Raw genomic sequence first — 25243 nt, 5'->3', positions numbered from 1 at the left:
AATATGTCTCAAGTATAATGACGAGGACATGATTTTTGAAATTGACTCAATATTTACATATAAGAGACATGAGCAGTACACCAGTACGTGGAGAACCAGACTTTGATCCCTTATTTAAAATAAGACCCCTCATTGATTGTGTTCAAAACACATATAAAACAGTTTATAGACCAGGGAGACATTTATCAATTGATGAGGGTATGGTGGGCTATAAAGGCCGAGTGCGTTTTCGATAGTATATGCCAGGAAAGCCCACAAAATGGGGGATCAAAGTTTGGAAGATTTGTGAATCAAATACTGGGTACTGCTCTGGATTTCAATTTTATACTGGCAAAAGAGACAATTATGTAAGTCAGCATGGCCTAGGTTATGATGTGGTCTGGAATTTATCACTTCCATACCATAACCAGGGCCGTATATTATTTTTTGACCGCTTTTTCAGTTCGGTCAAACTTGCGGAGAATTTAGATACTGTGGCAACACATTCATGTGCTACAGTGATCGCCAGTAGAAAAGGACTGCCGTAGGATATAAAAAAAGCAAAATTAAGAAGAAAAGGTGAAATAATTCAACAGCAGAAAGGAAATTTGCTAGCGACCGCATAGAGATAAGAGGCAGATTAATTTTCTGTCTACCTGTGCACGGCCACATGTGGATGAAAATAGCACACCATTTGTGAACCTCAATTATAACAGGTACATGGGTGGTGTAGATCGACTGAATCAGATGACATTTTATTATCCAGTTGGTAAACCAGGGAATAAATGGTGGCAATACCTGGTTTGGTATATAGTAAATATGAGTATTACTAATGCGTTTATACTATATACCAAATCAGAGCCAGCTCGAAAGCAATGTGACCATCTGCAGTTCTGTGCAGATGTAGCAACGCAACTAAGAGCTGGTTATTCCTCAAAAAAAAATAACTGTAGGGAGAAAAAGCAAAGCCTGCCAGAGAGATATCCCTCTGAATTCAGCTGATCTCCATAAATTAGAAAAAAATCGAGGGTCACAAAAAGCAGTGTCGCGAATGCCTTCATCAAAAGAGGAAAGCTCCGAGTGGAAGGGGTGATGAAACAACTTTTCAATGTGCATTCTGCAAGGTTGCATTATGTAGAGCAGGGTGCTTTACAAGTTTTCATGATAGAAATATTGTTTGATTTGTATATATGTGTGATTTGATTTTATAAATATTTTCAAATTTACTTCGTTTTTATTTTTCTTTATGTGTAATCTTAATTTACCTGTTATTTTAATTTACCTGTAAGGTGAGTGACGAATTTTGATTAATTTCTTTTGTAAATCATTATTGTATATTTCTGTGTATCTATGTACATGGGAGAGTTTATTTAATCTAGTTGATGGTGTGTGTGTATTTTGTTTTCTAGTTTTCTTCACCGACAAATTCCAGTCTTTTGTTTTATTTATACCTTTACGGTACACCTGTCTTTTGTGTGTTAAATTCACCTGATGAATCAAGTAATGTGCACAATTCTTCTATAATAATATTTTGTATTGAATATTAGCTAATAACCTATTTTCTATAGCGATGTTTGAACAAAAATTTAAATAATTTTATATTTTGTTGAATTTACCTGTACTTACCTATAATTAGAGTCACTTTGTGACAAAAAATTTGGTATAGAATTGGTTAGGAACCTTTCGTTAAATTATCTTCTAAAAATCACATTAATATGTTGATGAATAAAAAAGTTAGAGTTGTTTAATGAAACCAGACTAAATTTATGATTATGTTAGAAATTAATTGAAACACATAAGGGGTGTATTTTGGTTAGAAATATGGTAACGAAAGGGTTAAATTAACTAATAATAGTCTTCTATATTTATTGTTTTCTTGGAGGGATAATTCCGTAGTAGATATGAATAAAAACCTAATAAAAATTTTCCTTGTTTACTTAATTTATTGTACGTAGTAGGTAAGAATATATCAAGGGATATCAACTTAGAAGCTAAAAAAATTGTGTGATTTTGATCTTGATGACAGAACTGAGCCTTTTGTGCCTAGAAGGCCCAGAATTGTTTTGAAAGATCATAAAGAAAACTTCTCCAACCCTAAAGTTAGATTAATTTGCCCAGGAAGTTCTTACCTGGGTAAATTAAGTAAAATTATTCTAGACAAGTATATTCTCAAACTTAAGGAAACATTAAAATTAGATCTCTGGTCCAATACCAAGGAAGCCATTAATTGGTTATTGTGTATGTATGTCAGAAAATGTATATAAGTCGAAACAATTTGTTGACACAATTAAACCTTGGGAGAGGCATTATGCCGGTAATAAAGACACGCACTGGTTCAGTCCTTTATTAATTTATATAGTTTTTTGTTAAATTATTTCATTGCACTCTTGCAATCTCTTCAGTAACTTGTCTCTCCACTTCCATTTATTTTGAATATATGATTTGGCGTTGTTTTGGCGTTGTTTTGAAACTGTTCAGTATGAGCATGTGAGTGTGTGCAAGTTCGTATGTGTGCACGCTCATATGTGTGAACGCACTTATGTGTTCGTGCTTATATGTAAGTATGTGCGTCCATATGTATGTTTGTAACAATTTCGTTTATATCAGATCAGATAGAGACTTTTTTTTTTTTTAAATTTAAATTTAAATTTATTTATTTACGTTCATATTCCGCATCATATGTATGAACAACACATGCAACCATGGGCCCTCATCTACGTGTATTTGGTGTTCAAAATTGGTTGCGTTTCAGTTATGAGGACCGACTCCTGTATTTGTCGCAACGATGCGTCTAGACAGGATTTACACATACGAAATTTGTTGACTTTTATATTTTTTTAGTAATTGTTTATGTTATATAATATTGTGTTATATTATATTCATAGTATATCATGTAATATTATAATATAAATAAACTATTGGATTGTCAATAGTATCTCTCTACTTAATTTATCTTTGTAATTGCTTTATACCCATATTTATGTGGTATTCAACCGACGTACCAGTCAATTGGATGTTTAACACACTCCTTTGAAGGATCTCTTTTCCTCAGTTTGTTACTAAATATACACACACACACACATATATATCTATATATATGAAGAGACAGAGAGTAGAATGGTATATACATAGTTTAGTGTATATATGTATATACATTGTCTGTAACAACAACATAAAAGGGTACAAACAATTAAAAACCAACCAAAATAAGATTTATGAAAAAAAAAAATCACTCACATCTAGTGTCACTTGGGTTTCATCTACCAGAGACAACATATGATCTACAGCAACAGCTGATGTTATTAAGTTTGTGATGTCAGTACATATTGACTTCAGCATATGTTTTATCAACACAGTCTGGACAGTTTCTGTGAATTAGAAAAGCACATGAATAGAATGATTTCATTTTTATTCTTCTGATGATAAACTCGTGTATCACTTTGAATTGTTAGGAGGGTGGATATTTTAAAAACTTTCTTCTTGATTTAGTGATTACTAAAAAGGTTCATGACAAAGCAATTTTAAAGTTTCTAAAAACTTGAAAGATGGAGAATAGGAGTGTCAGGTTGATAAGATGTGAAGATGTGCTTGGCTGTGGTTTAATAGCATTAAAAGATGAATGAAGCAACCCTCTTGAGGTATTGCTGTTAGAAATCTATGCTCCCATATCAGTCCTCTTCAAAACAACAATATCGACCACATACTATAAACCACTTTGTATAGCAGACCCATGTGTGTCAGAGTTCAAACAGACCCATGTGTGTCAGTATAACAAAGGCGAAAAACAGTACTCAATCATCATCATCATTTAACATCCGTGTTCCATGCTAGCATGGGTTGGATGGTTTTATATGGATCCAATGAGTCAAGGCTGCATCATGCTCCACTGTCTGCTTTGGCATAGTTTCTATGGCTTCATACCCTTCCTAACACCAACCACTTTACAGTGGGTACTGGGTTCTATTTCTTATGCCAGTGGTACTACTGAGGTTGCCATGTAGCTCACAAGTCAACAAGCACAGAAAGGGAGGATGCTGCCTTTATATCTTAGATAGGGGTTAAGGTCTTAAGGAGGAGGCTGTGATGATTCTAAAATAGAACACATAAAAACCTAACGGTATATCTTTTTCTACCTCTTTGAAGAGATTTTGCCTAATATAATGATTTTTATAATTCCTATTTAATCTTTTTAGGCTTAATTGAAACAGCTGTAAGGGACTATGCTTGATTTTTGCAGATAATAAATTTTTATTAAATGCTATATCACCATTTTCTTATTTTCTTTTATATATCATCATCATCGTTTAATGTCTATTTTCCATGCTGGCATGGATTGGACAGTTTGACTGAGGTCTAGAGAGTCAGCAGCTGCACCAGGCTCCAATCTGATCTGGCAATGTTTCTACAGCTGGATGCCCTTCCTAACGCCAACCACTCTGAGAGTGTAGTGGGTACTTTTTACGTGCCACCGGCACAGGAGTCAGTTAGGCAGGCCTACTTTTTACATGCCACTGGCACAGGAGACAGTCATTGGCCATGTTCAGATGGTGTTTTTTACGTGCTACAGGCACAGGAGCCAGTCAGACGGCCCTGGCATCGATCATGTTCAGGTAGTGCTTTTTATGTACCACCTCTGAGGTAGCGAACAAATCAGTAAAAAATGTTCTAAAATGTAAATTTTAAATTTAGCTTTAATTATAAAATTACATCTCACAACAGTTAAAAACATTTTTTTTTCGGCTTTTGAATTATTGCATGTATCTTCAAATGTTTTCCATTAAATCGTAACTTTCTTTCTTTCTTTTGTTTATATTTTCGTCATTTTGTACCATTCCAATTCGTCAAACATTTGAAATTACTATGGGGCAGAATAAGTAATTCTTGATTTCTTGTTATTTTCTCCCGACCATTTTAAAACTATTACTTTGCAAGTATTGCATCATTTGCTCTGTTGCATCATCTTTAGGAGTAAAAATTGGTCAGCAAAGTTGTTGCTGAAGATGAGAGAGTTTTGAAACACAATCAGGTGACAGGTACTCTTCTTTCAAGAACTTTTTCCTCGACTTTCACACAATTGTAATTGAGGTTGCAAATTAATTATCTGGATAATTTTTGGTGTTTAGCAATTAATATTTTTTTCTCTGTTAGATTCCATGTCAATTTTTCCCGCACTAATGTCTAATTTGATAATTTTCCATTTCCAAAAAATTATGTCTACCTTGGGGCAGAATGAGTAATGACTAATTTCAATAATGGCAGTTTCGGATCAGAACACCCACATGTTGGATTTTCTCCGCTATGACGGTGATTTTTCCAATTTCTTTTTCCCTACGGTCTAATTTTTTCTCACCTCCCTCACTTCTCTTCCTTACCCCCATCCGGACCGATTTTGGACATTTTGTTTTTGTAGTACGCACTTAAAAACGATGGAAGAAGCCTTTACGGTTTCTCCATTTTGATGGTAATTTTTTCAATTTCTTTTTCATCTTCCTCCCTTCTCCTTACCCCCATCCAGGCCGATTTTGGACAATTGTTTTTGTAATATGCACTTAAAAATGATGGAAGCTTCATGGTTAAAAAAAAAAAATTTATATTTCCACAAGAAAAGGTGTGTGATTTAAAGGAGATTTAGCTGTTTTTTCTAGCACATACTATGATCACCTTTGTCAATCACATGTATTGATGTTTTTCAATGTTTTTCTCCCCATAAGCAAATATATGCTATTAAAAAAACATTTTAAAACTGATTTTTTTCACACCCCATTGTTTCTGTTTGTATTTTTAAAATATTAGAGAGCCTGAGAAGATCAGTGCTGGAATTTATCCACAATGCTTTAACCCTTTCGTTACTATATTTCTGACCAAAATACACCCCTCATGAGTTTCAATTAAATTCTAAAATAATCATGAATTTAGACTAATGTTATATATATGTGTGTGTGTGTGTGTGTGTGTGTGTGTTCTTGATATTCTTCCAGAGCAAGTCGTTTTACATCTATTTTACATTATTTTTCTTTTGTTTCTAAGTGAATGTTCCGAGACCTTTCCCCACCCACCCCATTCGCGAGCGCGCATTTTTTTCTTCATATTCGTTCCCAGCGAGTTGTTTTATACCTATCAGACTTTTATTTTTTTATTTTTGTCACCGGGTCAAACACTTTAGTTTGACCGCCCTGGTTATGGTATGGACGTGATAAATACCAGACCACATCGTACCCTAGGCCATGCTGACTAACATTATTGTCTCTTTTCCCTGTATAAAAGCTAAATTCACAGCAGTACCCAGTATTTGCCTTATAAATCTTCCAAACTTTGATCCCCCATTTTGTGGGCTTTCCTGGCATATATTGTCGGAAGCATACTCTTCCTTTATACCCCACCATGCCCTCATCGATGGATAAGTATCTCTCAGGCTTGTAAAATGTTTTATATGCATTTTGAACGCAGTCGATGAGGGGTCTTATTTTAAATAAGGCATCAAAGCTTGGTTCTCCACGTACTGGGGGTACTGCTAGTGTCTCTCACATGCTATCTGTTTTTCCGGCTTGTTTACATTCTGTGTAACGGTTTGTTTCCGCAGTAATCATTTCAAACAAGCATGCTGGAAAAAATAAGAAAAAGAAGTCTAAAGGTTTCGCTTCCTAGATCCTGTCTCCTCAGAAAAATTGTTAATAAAAATATTTTTTAAATCTTTACTCCATTCTGGTGTAAAATCATCCTTGCTGTCGCCGTCGCTGCTTTCAGTTTCGGATACAGAAATATCCGATTCATTATTGTTCACCACGTGCTTTTGTAGCTCATTCATTCTTTTCTTCGATATCTCCATATCTTCTGCTGAAAAGCCTTCAAATTCGGAATCACTGCTTGATAGCATGAAACTCCTCTCCATCTTCAAAGTTGAAAAAATTAACGCCGTAAAAAACGTGGAAAAAAAATCTTCCAAAATTCACTGAGTTCAAATATCACGCCAAACAATGTCGGATACAATAACTCAACTGTTTGCAAAGTGAAATCAGGTGTTTTAACGAATGTACTAACGAGATTTGGGTTCAAATTTACATTTAAATAACAATGGGTACTCTCGACCGGCTATGGCCGGGTTGGTCTTATGAACCAAAAAGTTTTTGGCCAGCTACGGCTGGGTTAGTAACGAAAGGGTTAAAAAAGGTATCTAAAAGATAATTTGGTACTTCCTCAGAATCTGCCCAACCCCATCTCCCACTTATAAATTTTGAACCAGTAATTTTTTAAAAAGTTTTTTCAGATTCTTGTTTTCGATATCAGAGAGTCCAATTTAGTAAAGAAAGACAATTTTAATTTCAATTCCCCCATCCCAATTTATTTGGCTTGTTTACACTTGACAAGACGTGTTGTCACAAACAAAATGACAGCTTCCAAATCCTGTTTCTTGATTGGGTGAAAATTATCAAACTTTAAACCTGTATAACATCTAAAAACATTTTTCTGGAAAATGTGAAACAACTCCAACAATTTAGCTTGGAAAAGTACATTATTGTGCTAAATTTTAAAATTTTCAATAAACTTTAATTTTTGAAATGCTGGTAGCCAAACCAACTGGTTCCATTATAGAACCGTTAGAAGTTAGTGTAGAACATATAGCAAAGTTGATTAAAAAGTTATATAAGCACAATTTAACTTCATTATTTAATTATGAACTTAACAGCTGATACTAGCAGCTATAATATCCATCAATTGCTTGACTCAACAGCAACTGTTGAATTGACAATTACATTTTGCCAAGATATTGGACTGTTACATTGTGTGAGTGTTTGTTGGATGTGTAACCAAAATATGAAATTGACAAAGTGTGGTAAAACAAAGGAAAGTTTGAGATGGAGATGTAGAGGGCCATGTAGAAAGGAGAAAGGTTTGAGATGTGACACATTCTTTGCCAATAGTAATCTGGACTTAAGAGAAATTTTAATGTTCATTTACTTCTAGGCATATGAAGAAGTATCTCAAAAACAAATGTCAATGAGAGCAGGGGTGGAATAGTGAGGCTATTTGTAATTGGAAGAATTTCCTCCATCACATATGCACAGAGAAATTATTAATGGATCCTATAATCCTTGGTGGCTCTGAACAAGAGGTTCAAATTGACAAGTCCATATTTATATGGAGAAAGGGGCATGTTGGCAGATTGACACCACACCAGGGGGTTTTTGGTGGCATTGATACAACAAATAAGGAACATTTCCTTGAGGCAGTGTTGAACAAGTACACGAGACCAGGAACCCCTGTGGTGTCAGATCTGTGGTGAGCATACAACACCAATGGTAACAGAGGATTCCAACATCTGACAGTGAATCATCAAATGAATTTCATTGATCCTATGACGAGCCCACACTAATACAGCCGAAAATCTGTGGATGAGGGCAAAGCGGAGGAACAAGAAGAGTGGAACTTCATGTTCACTCCTTGACACTTATTTGGTTGAGTTTATGTGGAGACAAAAATATGCTAATGGTAATATTTTCAAAAATATCATTAGTCAAATTCGTGAAGTTTACCCTGTGTGAATGCTTAACTCATATCAACCCACTCTCCTTGTTTGAGGACAGTTGAAATGAATTTTTTCATATTCATGAAATAAAGTTTTTTATGTATGTTTTAGCTTAAATAGGTTTATTTACTGCAATAAAGATTAACTGGATGCTTCAGTATGTTTTTTTATCCCTATTTATATACTACCTTCAGAATTTCAACAGGAATCTGAAAATTTTTTTTTAATTACCACTTCAAGAAATGGGGGTGGAGTGGGGAAATTGAAGACGGTTTGACTACCAGCATTTCAAAAATTAAAGTTTATCGAAAATTTAACACAATAATGTACTATTCCAAGCTAAATTGCTGGAGTTGTTTCACTTTTTCCAGAAAATGCTTTTAAAAAGTTATAGAGGCTTAAAGTTTGATAATTTTCACCCAATCAGGAAACAGGATTTGGAAGCTGTCATTTTGTGCATGACAGCACGTCTTGTCAAGTGTAAACAAAGCAAATAAATTGTGGGGTGGGAATTGAAATTTAGAAAAAAAAATTTTTTTTTGCTAAATCATAATCTCCGATATTGAAAACATGAATTCAAACAAAATTTTTTTTAAATTACTGGTTCAAAAATAGAGGGAAATTCCAAAGAAGTATCGATAATTTATTTTAATAGTATACTTTTTTGTCAGTAAATATGTTTTCTTACACACACACACACACACACACACACACACACAGTTTCACTTGGTTGGGCAGAGATGGGGATTTAAATTTCAAATTTTTTGTTGTTGCTTAGACACTTGCAATGTACCACGCATGTGTTACTTCCGTATCATCATTCGATAAAATGTGCTTACGAGAAAAAAGTTATGGAAAAACATCAATACATGTGACAGTGACAAGAAAATGAGGATGTGCTAGAAACAAGAGCCAAATCACCCTTAAATCACACACCTTTCCGTTTGAAAAATATTTACATTTTTTTTTTTTTTTTTACCGAAAAGGCTTCACATGAGTTTTAAGTGTGTAGTGTCAAAAAAATTGACCAATATCGGCCAGGAGGATGGGGCTGAGATGAGAAAAAAAATTAAGAATTTTCAAAAAAAATTTTTCATAAAAAGCCCACCACCACTACCAACACATCACCTCGAAAAATCCGTCGAAACAGAGAAAATTAGACCTAATGTGGGCGTCCTGATCCGAAACTCCACCTCAATAATTTCTTCTTAACTGCATGATGCATAAATATATTGATTTTCATTTTTTACCTACAAATTCAGACATCGAAAGTATATAGAGCAGAAATAATGCAGACACAAAAGGGTTAAAATATTTACTTTCAAGAATTATTGCTTGTTGTCACGCCATTTCTTGAAGAAAAAAAAATTTAAGGAGATAATATTCCAAATTTTGTTTTTTATCGCTTACACAAAAAATGATAATATAAGGTTGTGAGGGTGAATAATACTATTTATCTGGTTTAAAGTTATATCAACCATTGCAGGTGGGCATCCTTAGTCTCCTAGCAACCAATATTTTTAGACCAAGTCCGCCACTGTGTATATATATATATATATCCCTTTCATTATTTTTAAATTCACATTATATATATATATATATATATATATATATATATATATATATATGATGATGATGATGATGATATATATCCCTTTCATCATTCTAAAGTTCACATTATTTTCACGCACATGCGTGCGCACACACACATATACAGGGTATCCCAAAAAATGTATACAAGCAATGAATAGTTATAAACTGAGTGATTGTTGGAATACATTTCATTTTCAAAATTTAATAGAATTTACAGACTTACTTAATTTTTTAATGATTGCCTATTTTCACATTGATGACCATTCTGGTCCAGGAACTTGCTTATAATGCAAGGCAATAGAATTGCAAGCATCAAGAAACATTTTGTTCGGTATTTGTGTGCATTCTTGTTCAATGGCTGCCCTCAGTTTGTCAATTGTTACCAGTTTTGTACCATAAACTTTACCTTTTATGTATTCTCATAAAAATATATAAAAAAGAAGGCAAGTGGTCTGGTGAACACTGAGTAAATCTACTGAACCCTCTTTGTTAAATTCACCAGTTTTGCAAAACCTTATTAAGTCAGGCCCTTAAGATAAGTCTTATGCTAGTGAGGGAAAGGTCCATCTTGTGAGAAATTAAACATATTTTCAAAGTCCTCTTGAATGCTTGGCATGGCTGATTGTCACAGCAAGTCCAAGTAAATGGAACCAGTTATAGTATTGATGATAAGCCACACCATACTATAACTCCTGGTAAATTAATATGTGGATTCCCAGGTTCTCCGTAGGTGCAATTGTGGAAGTTAGTTGAGCTATTTCTTTTGAATGTAGCGTCATCACTCCAAACAATTTTTGTTGAAAAGTGTGCATCTGCTACACATACTGTCAAGTACCACTTGCAAAACTTTGGTTTGATTCATCTCTGTTGAGAGCATGGACTATTTTTGGAATGTAACGTTTCCAATGACAGCAATTCAAAATGTAACAGATGCTTGATTTTCAAATTCCTGACTCATGACTTGCTTGCTACACAGATTTTTCTTGAAGTCTGGTGTTTCAAGTACCCTTTATTGTTTTGCAAGGTTTTTCAATGTCTGCAGTTTTCTGAATTGTTTTTTGTGGACATTCTGAATAGATCCATCTTCTTCAAACTTCTCTCTAATTCAAGTGAATCTGTTTGAAACTCCCTAAATAAACAGTGCACTTTGTGTTTACAAATTTTCAGGAGCACTTGAGGAAAATTTCCTTTGTCCAAAGCTTATTTTGGTTCCTTTCATTCTTTCTAATACATTAAATTTAAAAAGAAGTGAAAATGACTTTTCAGATGTTAAGGCATGCATAGAATTTTAGGGGACGTGTGTGTGTGTGTGTGTGTGTGCATGTGTGTGCGTGCGTGCGTGTAAACTGTAAAACTGAATGGAAACAGACATAGTCAATGTTATTATGCTGTTGCTGTACTTTTATTTTTATCGTTATTATTATTATGATTATCATTATTATTCTTACCTGGGAACAGCTTTATCCCTTTTTCAATCAGTAGTATATTCATCCACATTCCACAAACTTTCTCTTGTAACTCAGCAAATGTCTTTTTTCTGGCTGATGTTGTACCAGTGCCAGTTGATTCAAAAAACACAGTTTTGGCCATTTCTTGGTATTCTTGTGAAAGTGGTCTAGAAAATAATAAAACAATCAATTGAGTAGTTAGGTCTTTAAGACCTGTTTAGTCCCAGATCAGTTCTGATAAAATTATAGGTTCAATCAAATGTAAGAGAGGCAGAAGAATAACAGCAAGGCTAATGGTGAAAGTTTTTGTATGTGGTGCCATAAAGTCCAAAGTCACACAGAAAATTGATTTTCTGAAATACTGTGGAGGCTCCCCCATGAGGTAGTAGATAGTTTCTGTTACCTAGGTAATCTAATCATCAGTAGAGAAGGATGTTCCGAAGATGTAGTTGCTAAAATAAGACTAGGATGGAGAAAGTTCTGAGAGCTATTACCTTTCTTGGCAACAAAATGTCTATCTCCCTCTCCTAGAGAGAGGCATATTGTTTGATACAGTAGCAAGACATAGGCCCTGACTGCAGAGGACATACAGAGACTAGAGAAGAATGAAGCTAGTATGTTTTGTTGGATGTGCAATATTAGCATGCATATACAACAAAGCACAGATATATTGAGAGAAAAGTTAGAAATAAGAGAAATCAGATGTAGCATGCAAGAGGTCTGTGCTGGTTTGGTTGTGTGATGCATATGGATAAGGACAGTTGCATGGAAGAGGGAGACCCAGGAAGACATGGGATGAAATACTGAAGGCTGATTTCACATCTCATAATCCTGAGCCTTATGGAGATGACAAAGGACCAAGATGATTGGTGTTTTGCTGTGCTCGAGAAGACCCAACCATAACAGCATATATGGTATCCTAAAACCACTTGGCTACATTTGTAAACACAAGGCCCTGTACCCTTCTTCTCTTCCCTCTCTAAGATATGTTAAAAATTCCCCCAGTCATTTTTATCCCTCCCCCATCTATGGTACTACTTGGCTTCTGTATTTACCTGGGAGTAGAATCAGCACATATTATATCCTGCCCTGTTCCTAACAGTTTGCCCACACTATTTCAACAAATCACCTTCTTTCTATGCCTTCATCCACTGCTATATCACTCCCCTGATATACTCCATTTTAAACACCTCTCTTATCTGCTATCATTCTCAATGCCTTCTTATATCTACCATGAAACCCCACTTATTATAGTCCCTTATGTATCCCTATATCTTAGAGGCCCTGGAAGAATTTCAAATATGCTACCTTTTAAAAGGTATATCAGCCATGACCATCCCATCTCTCTTCCAGGAACAATGCATCAAGAGATACATTATTCAACATGTCCTTTTCTAAGACTATACAGTATGATTTCTAGCATTCTGAGTGCATATTGCTTCAATGCACATTGCTATTGGTATTGTGTGTGCACACGCGTGTGAACATCCTACTCTACCTCCCCAACAATAGTCTTATAAAAAGATACCAAAATGTTGAATTCTAGTATTAACGTAAGGATCCATGAGGATACAGATGACCAGGCTCTTGTAAATTACTGGTACTTGAGTTATTGATGTTCAGCCTAGGATTGGCTCTTATTCAAAGGCATCCCACCTGTGACTATTCTATCTAAGCAGTCCCCTTTGTTTGTATGATTTGAGAGAGATTTTATTGCTATGTGTACCAAATCCAGTGAATATGGAAAGGCTCTCACATAGGCCATTTGGTATTTAGGTTATGAACGAAAGAAAGAAAGCAATGTGTAGTTAACATTTGTGTGATTTGAACTCAGAATTTACAGAAATGTAAATGTCAGGCACTTTGTCTAGTGCCTTACTGATTTCACAATTCACTGCCTTTAACATGGCAAAATATTGCAACATAACTGAAAACACTACAATTCCAGATAAAAACAAATGATAATGAGGAGGAGGAGGAGGTAGAGAGTGAGAAGACATACCTGTATAACTGTGTTGCAATCTCCGTAACGAGTTCTTCTGGGGAATCAAGCAATTTCTTTTCTTTCTTCAAGATTTCTTCAATTTCATCAATTTCCATGAAACTTAATGTTTTGTGTTGTCCAGACACCTCTTCATCAGAATCTTCATTACCACCTTTACTGCTGCCACTAGCACAATATTTCTTCTTTGTTACTTTAGTTTTTACTTCCCGGGCCTGTGAACCACTAGCACCACCACCACCACCACCTTTGCTGCCACCTATGCAGTGTTAAAAAAATATTAAGTTTTGATATTTAAAGGCCCAACTGAAAATATATCAACCTCGGTCTTTGACTCAAGGCACACCTAACTGGTTCTTTAATTCAAGATATATGTGTACACACACACACACACACACACACACACACACACACACACAGGGTGTTCAGACAAAGTTTGACAGTTTGTATAAAAGGAAAATAAAATACATCCCATCCAAAAATAAAAATATTTTAAGAAATCAAAAAATATCAACTAGATTATGGCTGAGAGATAACAGTTTATATAAAGTAGCCTTCTTCAGCTTCCACCATAGCCTCAAGATAACTCTGGAACCTAGTGTAGGCATTTCTCACTGTGTCTGGCCACTGGCTTGACCTTGGTGTAGCAGGTAGAGTGGTTGGTGTCTTCTCAACTGCACCCACACACAAAGTAATTCATGGGATTACAATAGGCGGAATTAGAAGGTCAGAAATTTGGGCTGGCAAAGTTGTAGAAATTCTCTGACAACCACTTCTGACTCTTTCTGGCAGTATAGCAAGGAGCTGAATCCTGCTGTCACATATATGGTCTTCAAACAGCAACCCTCTCCAACCAGTGTCTGACCAGTCTCCAACAGCTTCACATCATCATCATCATCATCATCGTTTAACGTCCGCTTTCCATGCTAGCATGGGTTGGACGATTTGACTGAGGACTGGTGAAACCGGATGGCAACACCAGGCTCCAATCTAATTTGGCAGAGTTTCTACAGCTGGATGCCCTTCCTAACGCCAACCACTCAGAGAGTGTAGTGGGTGCTTTTACGTGTCACCCGCACGAAAACGGCCACGCTCGAAATGGTGTCTTTTATGTGCCACACGCATAAGCCAGTCCAGGGGCACTGGCAACGATCTCACTCGAAAATCCTACGGGAGCCAGTCAGGCGGTACTGGCAACGGCCACGCTCAAAATGGTGCATCTCATATGCCACCCGCACAAGAGCCAGTCCAGGGGCACTGGCAACGATCTTACTTGGCTTGCCGGGTCTTCTCACGCACAGCACATTTCCAAAGGTCTTGGTCAGTAGTCATCGCCTCGGTGAGGCCCAATGTACGAAGGTCTTGCCTCACCACCTCAGCCCAGGTCTTCCTGGGCCTACCTCTTCCACGGGTTCCCTCAACTGTTAGGGTGTGGCACTTTTTCACGCAGCTATCCTCATCCATTCTCACCACATGTCCATACCAGCGCAATCGTCTCTCTTGCACACCACAACTGATGCTTCTTATGTTCAGCTTTTCTCTCAAGATACTTACACTCTGACGGGTATTCACATTGACATTACACATCCAACGGAGCATACTGGCTTCATTCCTTGCGAGCTTACGTATGTCCTCAGCAGTTACAGCCCATGTTTCACTGCCATGTAGCATGGCTGTTCGTACGCATGCGTCATACAGTCTGCCTTTTACTCTGAGTGAGAGTCCCTTTGTCGCCAGCAGGGGTAAGAGCTCTCTAAACCTTGCCCAGGCTATTCTTATTCTAGCAGCTACACTTTCAGCGCACCCACCCCCACTACTAACTTGGTCGCCCAGATAGCGGAAGCTATCGACTACCTCTAGTTTTTCACCCTGGAATGAGATAGAAGTTGTTTCCTGTTTGTTTACAGTCTTTATTGCACCTGAACATCTGCCACAAACAAAAACTAACTTCCTAGTTAACCTGCCTTTGATGTTGCTGCACCTCTTATGTGTCCATAGCTTGCACCGGGTACATCTTATAGAGTTACTACCTACTCCTTTTCTACATACTGAGCAGGGCCATCTACCTGAAGGGGTTTGTGTTTTATCTACCTTCCTACTTATTAGGATTTTGGTTTTAGCTAGGTTGACTCTAAGGCCCTTCAATTCTAGACCTTGCTTCCACACCTGAAACTTCTCCTCTAGTTCTGATAGTGACTCCGCAATTAGGGCAAGGTCATCAGCATAGAGGAGCTCCCAGGGGCAACCTGTCTTGAACTCCTCTGTGATTGCCTGGAGGACTATGATAAATAAGAGGGAGCTGAGGACGGAACCTTGGTGGACCCCTACCTCTACCCAGAATTCATTGCTGTACTCATTTCCAACCCTCACCTTACTGGCAGCATCTTTGTACATGGCTCGCACAGCTCTCACTAACCATTCTTCTATCCCAAGTTTTCTCATTGACCACCAGATAAGGGATCGGGGGACCCTGTCAAAGGCTTTCTCCATGTCAACGAAAGCCAGGTACAGAGGTTTATCCTTAGCTAGGTATTTCTCCTGCAGCTGTCTCACTAGAAATAAGGCATCAGTAGTGCTTTTACCTGGCACGAACCCAAACTGCATCACATCTAAATTGATTGCTACACCAGTCATTGGGTATGACTCCTTCGTGTATCACTTGGTTCGTAATACGGGTGACTAGGCTATAGCCAACACTGCCAGATATTTTGAGCATCTCTGCAGTGATTCCTGATGGGCCGGGGGCTTTCCCGGTCTTCATACTCTTAATTGCTTTATCTACCCTGGTACTATCAACTTGGATAGCTGGTCCCTCTATTGGGTCGACATACGGCAGGCTCTCTTCCTCCCATTCATTCTCTTTATTAAGCAATCTATCGTAGTGGCATCTCCAGACCTCTTTCTTTGCATCCTCATTTAGTGCAAGCGTACGATCATCCATGCAAACACATTTCTCTCCTACAACATCACTATTCTCTCTCCTACACTGTCTTGCAACACGAAATACTTCGAGTCTTTGGTCCTCACGGCGCAGAACATTGGCAAATCTTTTCTTATCTGCTTCCCCTCTGGCTAAATAAACCTGTCGCCTAGCCTCCCTTCTGGCACATTGGTACAATTCCCTGCTACCACCGTTCTTCCAGTCCTTCCAAGCCTGTTTCTTTTGTCTAATAGCCCTGTCTACCTCCTTGTTCCACCACCACGTTACTCTGGGTCGAGCCTTCTGAATTGAGCCTAAGACTCTGTTCAAAGATATGAAGCAGTACAATGTCACTCCCACTAGAGAAATACCCAAAGACCACCACAGTTTGGAGGAACTTGGTTTTCATGATGCATGAGACATCAAATGGGTTTTAGGCAAGCTACATTGCGTTTTTTTCTTAGAAAAACAATCATTTACTTCAAGCATAGTTTTGTGGTCCCAGGAAAGGAACCACTGGTTTATAGGTCATTGTTGTGAACTGGTGTAAGGAACCTTTTATTATAGTCATTGTGACCACGGGTAACAAATCTTTTACTAACGTCATTGAGATATGCTCACAGGTAACAAATATTTTACTATAAGTCATAGTATTTTAGTACTGGCTAAGGAATCACAGTGTTGTGGCTCTGCATAAGGAACATTTTACTACTATTGTTATGGTTTTGTGTAAGAAACATTCTTGTATTGTGGTTCTGGTAAGAAACCTTTTACTACATTCATTGCATTGTGGGTCTGAGAAAGGAAGCTTTTAATTCAATTTTAATGTTGTGACCCTATGTAAGGAGCCTTTCACTATATTCACTGCATTGTGACCCAGAGTTGTCATTGTATTGTTGTCCATTGCAACTAACCTTTTACTACATTCATTATGATCTGGTCATGGGTAAGGAATATTTTACAACAGTCATGGGTTGTGACTCCAGGAAAGGAATCTTTTAATCTTTTTCTTACCATATTTTCATCGATACACACTGTTTTAGTTTCAATTAATTTTGAAAATAATGAAGAATTTAGTAAAGTAACTTTGTTGTTATTAATCTGAAGTTTGGAAAATAAATCAATATGAAATTTTGAGGCAATGTTTTGAACTTAAATTACTTTAAAACAGAAAGATTTTACTATGGAACGTAGGGTATTCTCAGGCAGTTTGGTATCAAAAAAGTTCAAGTCATTGTATTGCAGCCCTGAGTATTGAACCTGTTACAATAGTTATTGTGTTGTGGCCCCAGGCAAGGATATATACTAGCCATTGTGCAGTGACCCTGAGAAAGGAACTACTTACTAGAAGCATTGAGTTATGTAGCTGCATAAGGAACCTTTCAGTACATTCATAGTGTTGTGACTATGGGTAGGTAACATTTATTACAGTCAGTTTCATATCTTTACAGTGATTTTATACAGTGATTGTGTTGTGATCCTAGGTAAAGAACCTGTTACTATAGTCATGGTGTTGGGTTCCTGGGTATGGAACTTACTGCAGTCATCAGGTTGCAGTCTTGAATAAAAAAAAACTTAAAATTTTGTCAATATTTTGTGTCCCTCAGTCTTAGTGATTGTGTTAGATTCCTAAGTATGGAAATTCATAATACAGTCATTGTGTTGTGGCCTTGGGTAATGACCCATTTACTACAAACATTGAATTGGGCTTCTAGGTAAAGTACATTTTATTAAAGCCAATATGTTGTGGCCATGAGTAAAGGTACTTTGAACTAGTCACAGTGTTGTGAACCTGAGTAAGGAAACTTTTACTACAGTTGTGTCTCTTGGTAAGAAACCATTTACAACAGTCACAGTATTGACACCTTGAGTAAGGACCTTTTACTATAGTGATGTGGCACTGGGTATGAAACATTTCACCAAACTGAGAGTGTTGTGGCTATGGAGAAAGAACTTTTTACCAGTCATGTCATTGTGACCTTAGATAAGGAATCTTTTACTCTGTATACCTTATTTTGTCTGACTGAGAAAAAAACCCAAAATACTGCACATTTAAGGGATTAACAATAGAAAGGGAATCAATCAACATCCAATAAATGCACCATCAATTAACTGGGGAAAATATACGTAAAATATTGAAAACAAAGCATTTTTCAATATAATGAAACACATGAAATACCTTTTTTCTTTCTATTATCTCTTTTGTCTTCTTTAACTTCATTATTTTTCATACTGCTTCCAAGTTTCTTAGCAACCTTAAATACGGCACTGTTAGATTTGGAATCCTGACAACATAAAATGCAATAAAAACATGATTTATTTTACATTTTCATTTATAATCTGTTTTTATTCACTTTTGAATGTCCAGACAGTTTCAGATTTCAAACTATATGTGTTTTGCTTCATTTGTATATTTGGATTCCTGAACACTGCAGATTAAATAGATTTTCAAATTTTATAAAATATTTTCCTATTATGAAATGTTTCATTGTGTGGAAGTTGACATATGCCCTCTACTATTGAGAAATTTTGAAATAAGTTTATTTAAGAAATGAAGTAAAAAATATATAATAGCTTTTAAAGAAGTGGACAGATTTACTAACAGGAACAAAACAATTCACTTTTCCCTTACACATAAAAGTTTTAAATCTGAGTGTTGAAACTTGTTTCTCCTTGGTTTATCAACACATGCATGTGGTTCAATTCCCATAGGTGAATCTATCTACATTCTTCCCCTCTAAGGCATACTTTATCTGACATTTTACGAGTTATATATTTATATATACTTATATTAAAGTAGGACGAATCAGTGCATTCAAATAAAAATGTTGTTATTAATGTCTGACGGAGTTATCTCAATGCCCACTTGGCATTTTCTATATTAATGAGAACTGAAATCAATTCCATACACAGTACTGGGGTTGATATAATCAACTAAACCCTTTCATCTATGGTCGTACCGAGACAAGGCTATGATCTAATAAAAAAAAAAAAGAAGTGTCTTCTACCTTGATGGCTTTATTCCTCATAAGTTCTGAGAAAGGAATTTTACATTCTGATACCAGTTTGTTGCTGACAGCAATGGAATCACAGCAGATGAAGGCATTGGAAGATTTTGAAAGAATTATTGACAGTAACTGTTTGGTATCATCTACACTGAATACTGATGGTACTAGCATCTGAAATAGCAGAAGATGGAGAAATTAAATATATAAAGGGTAGGAGATAAGACAAGACAAGCAATGTTTTGTTTTAGATTGACCAATCGATCGGTGAGCAGACGACTGGACAGACAGATGGATTTCGATTGGTTTCTGTTATGAGGATTCATTGGTTTGATCAACTGAATTACTTGTTCACTGAATTAGCATTTAAGTGGCTAAGTATTTCACAGACACATGTACCCTTAATGTAATTCTCAAGTAGAACCAGCATAACTTTGAATTATAGGTGTGCTCCATCAAATGGATTTCTATAAAGTTTCCATCTACTCAGTTTCACTAAGATATAGATCAAACCAAAGCTATAGAAAATGACATTTCCCAAGATGTCCTGCATTGGACATCCTGAAACCCAGGATTTCATGATATGAAGCAAACTTCTTAACCATTCAGACATATTTGTGTGTGCATGTGGTAGGGATTCATATAAGTACATTAATGTTCTACATTAGAAATAATTTTAGTTTCAACATTCAATGTGGTCCGAAAGCTCAAAGAAGCATGTTGCTTTGCTTCGCTTAACAGATAAGGGAAAACAATTGAAAATTATTGTTGGAAAGGATTTAAATGAAGGGGATCATAAGGATTGGAGAGAAAACAAGATAAGCAATGCCATATAATCATCATCATCTATTTATACATAGAAATGAAAGAATATTTTGTTTCAGAATTAATTTTAGTTTCACTAAAATAGCAATCTATGCATTATACTTAATGTATGAATACTGTAAAGAGACCAGTTACTGCAGCATTTGTCCTTAGATCACATCCTTTATGGACTCGCTGTGTTAAAAGTACAATATCAGGAGACACAAAAATCCAAGCTAGCCATATTAACACTGTATTCTTTTTGTTGATTTTACTAAATATAGCAAGTCTTATCAATGCAGACAAACACCGGTCTCTTTGGAGTCTGTTTGATCATATATATTGAGTCATCCCATAAATAATGCAGTTTTTTATACTTCTTTTATTTTTCAAAATTAAGATAAACAAAGTTCTTTTTTAATCTAAAATATACTCTCCTTCATTTTCTACAATGTTCTTCCATCTATCTGGTAGGCTTGCAATGCTCTTCTTCCAAAATTCACTTGTCTGTGATTAAAAATATCCTCCAGTACTGTTCTGACCTCATCTACAGAATTCATATTTTTTACGTCCAAATGATTTTGAAGATTGCAGAATAAATGATAATCAAATGGGCAATGTCCAACAAATATGGTGGGTGGGGCACCGTTTCCCATTCTAACTACTTCTGTTTTTTGGAATGTCATCCTCGTTGTATGTGGCCAAGCATTATCCTGATGAAAGAACACCTTCCATCTTGAAATCAAAGATGGTCATTTTCCTTCTAGTGCTGCCCACAGCAGATCTCCTTTGTTATTCTTGTCAGCAGTCACTATTTGGTCCAAAAAAGGTTCATTCATGAGACATGAGAGCAAAGAAGCACACACATTCATTCTCTGTGCATGATTAGACTCGGAAAGTTTGTGAGGAACCCACTGATCCAATTTGCTGACTTTTCCAATGGCATACAGGTGTTAATAACTTCTCTGCTAGTTCCTCAACAGTTACAATGGGATTTTGTTCCACTGGGGTTTTCAGGACGTCCTCGTCGAGCTCTACAGATCTTCCAGAACAAGGCTTGTCTTCTAAGCTGTAGTTTACAGCTCGGAATTTCTTGAACCACTGTTGACACTAGCTTACGCTTATTGTCCAATCTCCATATACTGCATTAATATTCCTCACACTTTCTGTTGCTTTATTTGAAAAAAATGACTGTTAAAATTGAACTGCACTCTTTGAAACTCGTACTAAGAATAGGGACAAGGTAAAACTATCCGCTTTTATAGCAAGTTGATGCAAGTAGTTTATCCCATCTCTCTCCAACTTTTAGTTCATGCAATTGTAAAAAAACTGCATTATTTATGGGATGACCCAATATGTATATATAATTCATTTATAACAATGGAACTTGAAGCACATACAGCTATAAATATTAACTTGTAGATATTGGGTTAAAAAACTCTTTGGAAAGAAGAAGTTGAAAGTTGCTTATGAGTCACAAATCCACATCATCTGTTTTTCAATTTTTTCTTTTGAAAGGGTTTTGTAATCTAGTGGTTCCACACCGTTATTTACAGCTTTATCTTCTTTGAGCTCTACTGTTAAAAAATTATTCTGTGTCTCTTGAAGATTTTAGATTCTTTTGATATAAGCAATTATATATTTATATATGTAAATGTATACACACATATAGTTTCACATCATTGCTACTTGTAACAAAAAGCCACATAAATAATTAGATCCATAATGTAGATAAGAAAATAATAATTACCGATATATCTATCCATGCTCCATCATTTAAAGCTTCTTCAACACTGGCTTCAACCTGTTCCTTAAGTGAGACACTCACACAACAAGTAGATAAATATATCAGCTGTTCATCTTTAAACTTTTTCTTCACAAAGTCTTTCGCATTAGTGATACCAAGTCGAGCCAAATTGTCATATTCTACAGTAGAACCAAATTGAAAATATTTCTCAATTCAAAACTAAATTTTAAACAGAAAGTATGTTTACTCCCTCTATCATGCCTAGCCATCAACACCACCATAACAACGCTTTTATAAGTGATTTCTGTTTGGTCATTTGGTGTGTTCTATAATACAGATAAATCTCTCTGAGAAAATGTATTATCTTTAAGAAAGAGATTAGATGTCTGTCCAACACTGACTGTTGAACTCAAAACAAATTGGACACTATTTCTTCCAACTTATTCTCTAAGCATGGCATAACCAGGTGAGTTAGGAATTCCTCTGAAGTACTGAAACAATTTTTTACACAACTAAACTTGTTTGCGTAGAACTAATTAAATCTGTTAGAGTTGAGCTGTCCAAAATTGTATGAGCATGACTAACTACGCTTGTTTAAGAAGAGCTAACTAAACCTGTTTGAGCAGAACTGATTAAACCTGTTTGGTAGTTAGGGTGGTATATAGCTGACCACAGCAAATAGGTTAGTCAGGGTGGTATATAGTTAATTAGGGGAAACAGCATGGTGAAACTAATGTTTCATTCTTTTATAGTGTCAAGTTAAACTGCTTCTAAGATGAGGACAGACAGTTAAATTGTTTATTGAAATAATATAGTCACCATCTGTTATTGAAACATCTATAAACAGACTAAAACTACATGCTCAAACACCAGTGGCCACTTCAGCAACAAGGCTATATTGTTAAGTGAAATTCAGACATTATTAAAAGTTTAAATAATTTTTTGTACTATAGGCACAAGGCCTGAAATTTTGGGGGAAGTGGCTAGTTGATTATATTAACCGCAATGCTCAACTGGTACTTATTTTATAAACCCCAAAAGGATGAAAAGCAAAGTCAATCTTGGCAAAATGCCACTAAGCATTTTGTCTGGCATGGTAAGAATTCAGCTAGTTCATCACTTTCAAAACTTTAACCCTTTAGTGTTCAGATTATTCTGTCATATGCAAAGCTTATTCATTCACATTATTTTCAATCAATCATGCATTATCTCAAAGCTTCAAGATGATGATGATGTAATTGTTTATTTTTAGAATAACATTGTAGGGTAAATGTGAGAGGCCAGATCTGGTCGGTTTCAACATAAAACATGTAGAATATTTGGGCTGGATATGGCTGGTTTAAATGCTAAAGGGTTAAACAACAGCACCATTTTACTTTTTGTATAACATTGTAAAATGGAGGTTTGTTTAATGAGACTGTTTAATGCAGTCTTCTTTGATAAGAAAGTGTTCAATGGAATATATCTAATTGAAACCATGCCCAATGGAGTCTAGCTCCATAGGACAGTGATTAATGAAGAGATAACTTAGTGAGATAGAGTTCAATGGAGGGTAACTTTGTGAGACAGTCTTCTATGTCATCAAGCTGATTGATAATTTTAAAGTTTTCAATGGAGCCTAATTTAGTAAGACAGTGTTCACTGAAGTTTAAGTTAGAGAGGCAGTAGATAGTACTGTCTAACTTAGTGAGATAGCATTAAAATATTGAACTCAGTGGAGTAATATTTAAAGGAATCTAGCATAATGTGATAATCTTCAATGGAGTCTAAGTTAGTGAGACAGTGTTTGATGGAGTTTAGTTTAGTGGGACAGTGATTAGTAAGTAGATTTTAACTGAGTCTGACTTAGTGAAACATTGGTCAATGGAGTTTAACATAGTGAAATGGATTCGAACTGAGTGAGATAATATTTAATAGAGTCTAACTTAATGAAATTGTATTCAATGGAATTGTACTTAGTGAGACAATGTTCAACTGAGTTTAGCTTCGTGAGATACTGTTTATGGATGTCTAAATGAAGAAAATAGTGTTCAATAGTGTTATGGGGATAATAGTAATAATGGAACACCCTGCTCATGTGGTGATTGGTATGTGCTAGTCATTACAAATACTGTGAATATCAGTCAAGTAGTAAGTTGAGATAGTCATGTCTTACTTGTCTAACTAACTATACTGCTATACCGGAGTGGACGTTATAACAGTCTGATGTTGGATTACAACAGTGATAATGAGGATTTAAACTCATGAGGAGTTATGAAACTCACAAAAGTTTTTTGTGCAAATTTTACAGTATACAAAATCATAAAATTATGGAAGAACTGTTGGCTGGTTTGCTTGAGTTGCAAAAACAGCAACAACAACATTCGAAAGAACAAAAACAATTACTATTACAGCAACAAATGCTACAATAAATGAATAGTAATTCATCAAAAAATGCTGAAAAGATGTTCTTGCCAAATTATGTTGCAAGCTCCCGAAAAAACCTTCTGACAAACTTTAAATATACAATAGACATATTGTGTAAAATTTTTAGTGAGAGAAGCTTGTTGTTCAATACATGCTGGAAATGTTTGAACCTAGAAAAGAACAATGAGGAGAACTACATCACATATGCTAGTAGAGTTAACAGAGAATGTGAAAAGTTCAAACTAGACAAATTAATGCCAGATATGTTCAAGTGCCTGATATTTATTGATATTTACTAACAGCAGAAAAAAGACACAGAAGTAAGAACAAGAATTCTCGCTAAGCTGGAACAAAACCAAGCTGTAACCTTACAAGTGTCAGAAGAGTGTGAAAGAATAGTAAATTTAAGACACAACTCAGAGAAAATTAAATATTAACACTGCTCCCAAGTGAAACAAGTGCATCAGAAAATACAATACAGAATAGAAATCAAGTGTGTACTAAAATACAGTACAAACAGGACAAAAATCAAGAAACAAACCCATGTTTTGCATGTGGAGGTCTAAATCTGAGAAAAAACTGCACATTTAAGAAAGTAGAATGTTTCTGTTGGGGAAAAATTGGAAATGTAAAAGCACACTGTAAAACCAAACAAAGGAAAAAGAATAAACAAGATATCAAAAGAAAATAGTAATGTGATAAAGGGGAAATTCGTAAATGTGAAAATTAAAAATATAAGAGTAAAAATGCAGTTAGACAGTGATATTACTACTGTGAATGAAGAAACTTGGAAGTATATTGGTAAACTGAAATGA

The 25243-nt window shown here is 35.7% G+C and overlaps 1 protein-coding gene across 1 annotated transcript in view; it reads right to left on the bottom strand.

Annotated features, from left to right (window-relative positions):
• Positions 1 to 25243, bottom strand: part of LOC106881474 (E3 UFM1-protein ligase 1) — a 94774-nt gene that overhangs the window by 32917 nt on the left and 36614 nt on the right. The window contains exons 8-13 of the mRNA XM_052967292.2: positions 22026 to 22201; positions 19475 to 19645; positions 18646 to 18751; positions 13547 to 13805; positions 11545 to 11711; positions 3217 to 3347 (exon numbers count right to left, since the gene is read on the bottom strand). Of these exons, the coding sequence (XP_052823252.1) occupies positions 3217 to 3347; positions 11545 to 11711; positions 13547 to 13805; positions 18646 to 18751; positions 19475 to 19645; positions 22026 to 22201 (1010 nt within the window). The remainder of the gene's footprint in view (positions 1 to 3216; positions 3348 to 11544; positions 11712 to 13546; positions 13806 to 18645; positions 18752 to 19474; positions 19646 to 22025; positions 22202 to 25243) is intronic.

The sequence above is a fragment of the Octopus bimaculoides genome, chromosome 4, assembly GCF_046866305.1.
Source record: "Octopus bimaculoides isolate indiv1 chromosome 4, ASM4686630v1, whole genome shotgun sequence".
In the NCBI taxonomy this organism is placed as follows: Eukaryota; Metazoa; Mollusca; class Cephalopoda; order Octopoda; family Octopodidae; genus Octopus; species Octopus bimaculoides.
Note: the sequence above shows the minus strand (reverse complement) of the source record. Positions and strands in the feature narration are given on the sequence as shown.